The sequence below is a fragment of the Ipomoea triloba genome, chromosome 16 (genome assembly GCF_003576645.1).
Source record: "Ipomoea triloba cultivar NCNSP0323 chromosome 16, ASM357664v1".
Classification (NCBI taxonomy): domain Eukaryota; kingdom Viridiplantae; phylum Streptophyta; class Magnoliopsida; order Solanales; family Convolvulaceae; genus Ipomoea; species Ipomoea triloba.
In genome coordinates, this window is record NC_044931.1 from 11,687,980 (window position 1) to 11,691,206 (window position 3,227).

Below are 3,227 nucleotides of genomic sequence, written 5' to 3' on the forward strand. Positions count from 1 at the left end.
CCTCCGATCCCCAACAAACTCACACATTATCCACAAAAGACAGCGTAGAATTTTCTAAGTTTACATGTCAGGATGTTTGAAATAGTGACACAAGTTGTATTATAATATTTTGCCAAAATTATTGCCACTATGACCTGCAATTCCGCGTAGTCTTAGCTCTTTGTAATCATATAAGAAATACCAAAATCTCCCAAAGCATAAACCTCAAACATTTCATTCAAGAAACAGAAAAAAGGGTGTCAAAATGAGAGATCTTTTCCTGCATTTTCTCTTCTCCTTCTTCTTGCTTTCCCATGCAAGGGACACACTCACTCCCACTCAATTCCTCAAAGATGGAGACACCATAGTTTCATCTAGTGGGAGCTTTGAGATGGGGTTTCTCAGCATCCCTGCGGGTTCCATAAACCGATACGTCGGTATATGGTACAAACAACTCCCTGTTCAAACAGTGGTGTGGATTGCCAACAGAGAAACAGCCCTAGCTAACACAACCTCGGCTGTCTTGAAGATCGTCGAGCCGGGGGGGCAGTTAGTCCTCATTGATGGCAAGAATGACACTATATGGTCCACTAATTCATCAAGAACAGCTCAGAATCCTATTGCAGAGCTCTTGGATTCAGGGAATCTTGTGGTGAGAGATGCAGAGGATGAAAACCCGGAGAATTTCCTGTGGCAGAGCTTTGATTACCCCACAGATACCTTTCTTCCAGGGATGAAGCTTGGGAAAAATTTAGACACAGGCAAGGAGGTATATATCAGTGCAAGGAAAAGTGAAAATGACCCATCTTCTGGGCAATTCACATTCGCTTTTGACCCAACAGGGTACCCACAAGGCGTAATCAAGAACGGCCAGGAAAAGACTTATATAACAGGGCCCTGGAATGGTCTACGCTGGAGTGGAATCCCAGCAATATCACCTGCAAATACTGGTTACAAATACCAAGCCCACATAAATCCCAGGGAATTTTATTTCCAATACGAAATCGTCAACAACTCGTACTGGGCAAGGTTTGTTCTATCCAATTCCGGGGATTTCCAATGCTTTGCCTGGATGAACGAGACCCAAACTTGGGACAGTTTCATCAAAGCCCCAATGGATATTTGCGACAGCTACGATAAATGCGGCGCAAATGCGTTCTGTAACGTGGCTAATTCCCCAGTGTGTGGGTGTTTGGAGAATTTTGTGAATAATACTCGAGGGGGGTGGGATTACTGGTCCGACGGTTGCCATAGGAGGGTACCTCTGAAATGCAAGAATGGAACAGATGGGTTCAACAAGTATTCTGGGATGAAATTGCCAGACACTACACATTCTTGGTTTAACACGACTATGAGCCTTAAAGAGTGTGAGCAAAAGTGTCTGAAGAATTGCTCCTGCACCGCTTATTCGAGTTTAGATATAAGCAATGGAGGAAGTGGTTGTCTGCTTTGGTTTAACGACTTGATTGATATGCGATTGCTGTCTCAGAACGGACAAGACATTTACATCAGACTCGATTCTTCTGAGATACCAGGTAAGATTAATTTATCGAATACATACAATTTTCTATGTTTTGTTGGATATATAAAGGTTGAAGTGATGACTAAAATTTTTATGATATACTACAGAGCCAGTTACGGAGGAATATCATGCCAACTCCAAGGGCAAGAAAGTAAAAATCATTGTAGGTTGTTTGTCACTGCTAACTACAATGATCTTGCTAGGTTTGTATGTTGGTTTGTACATCTACAAAAAGAATAAGAAGAAAATGATGAAGATGAAAGAATGGTTAGAACTACCGATGTTTGACCTATCTATAATATCAAGGGCTACAAATAGCTTTTCTGAAAATAACAAGCTCGGAGAGGGTGGATTTGGAGCTGTTTACAAGGTATGTATATAGAAATCTCATTATTTCCAAAACTTTTGTATGTTCAATTCATAACATATATATAAAAATGTTATTTACTTCAAATTTTTAGGGTGTTTTGGATGATGAACAAGAAATTGCGGTGAAGCGGCTCTCAAAGACTTCCACGCAAGGTATAGAAGAGTTCAAGAATGAAGTCATTTGTATTGCCAAGCTTCAACATCGGAATCTAGTAAAGCTTCTAGGGTGTTGTATACAAGGAGAAGAAAAGCTGTTGATCTACGAATACATGGCAAATAAGAGCCTGGATACCTTCATATTTGGTTTGCCTCTCTACTCTCCCTTACAATAATTACTTCATTATGTATTTTGTGAAACCTTAGTTGATTAAGAACCTTTTGATAGATGAAGCAAAGAGCAAATTGCTTGATTGGCCAAAGCGTCATTTCATTATTAATGGAATTGCACGAGGATTAATGTATCTCCACCAAGATTCTCGATTAAGGGTCATTCATCGAGATCTTAAAGCTAGTAACATTTTGCTGGATCACAATATGAATCCCAAGATTTCAGACTTTGGATTGGCAAGAAGTGTTGGAGGTGATGCAACAGAAGCAAATGCAAGCCGTATTATGGGGACACAGTAAGTACCTTAATTATATTGTGTCATTTATGTTGGAGCATTATCCATTTTTTTTAACTCTGTTAATACAAATATCTTCTTTTGATGCAGTGGATACATATCCCCAGAATATGCCGTTAATGGAATATTTTCAATAAAATCAGATACATTTAGCTTTGGAGTTTTATCATTGGAGATTGTGACTGGAAAAAGAAACAGAGGATTTTCTGATCCAGACGACTGTCTCAACCTTATCGGTCATGTAAGTCTAATAAACTACTTGTGTGTGTATATATATATAATTTCTTTTTATGGTGAATAACTTTTATTACTTCTTGTTGATCTAATAAATTAATTTTTTTAGGCATGGAAGTTGTATAAAGAAAACAGGGCGTTGGAACTAATTGATGTACATCTAGCTTCATCATGCGAATTATCCCAAGTTCAAAGGTGTATACATATTGGACTGTTATGTGTGCAGCAACGTCCAGATGATAGACCAACCATGTCTTCTGTGGTAACAATGTTGTCCAATGATAATAGCTTACCTGAAGCTAAACAGCCAGGATTTTTCATAGAACAGAAAGTGAACGAAAGTGATTACTCTTCAAGTACTCAAGGAACGAATTCAAGAAATGAATGCAGCTTCAGTGTCTTGAATCCTCGGTAGAGCGCAAGCAATAAAATCCTAATTTCCCCTTTAAGTTGTTAAAAGAAGTCTTATTGAGCTTTTTTTTTTTTTTTTTTTTTTTTTT

At 38.5% G+C, this 3,227-nt stretch overlaps 1 protein-coding gene across 1 annotated transcript; it reads left to right on the plus strand.

Annotated features, from left to right (window-relative positions):
- The first annotated feature begins 244 nt into the window (after positions 1-244).
- Positions 245-3,181, plus strand: LOC116007879 (G-type lectin S-receptor-like serine/threonine-protein kinase At4g27290). The gene is made up of 6 exons (XM_031248545.1): positions 245-1,514; positions 1,609-1,871; positions 1,963-2,173; positions 2,256-2,493; positions 2,584-2,734; positions 2,837-3,181. The coding sequence occupies exons 1-6, from the start codon at positions 245-247 to the stop codon at positions 3,140-3,142; spliced, it is 2,439 nt and encodes an 812-aa protein (XP_031104405.1). The 3' UTR covers positions 3,143-3,181.
- Positions 3,182-3,227: the final 46 nt, after the last annotated feature.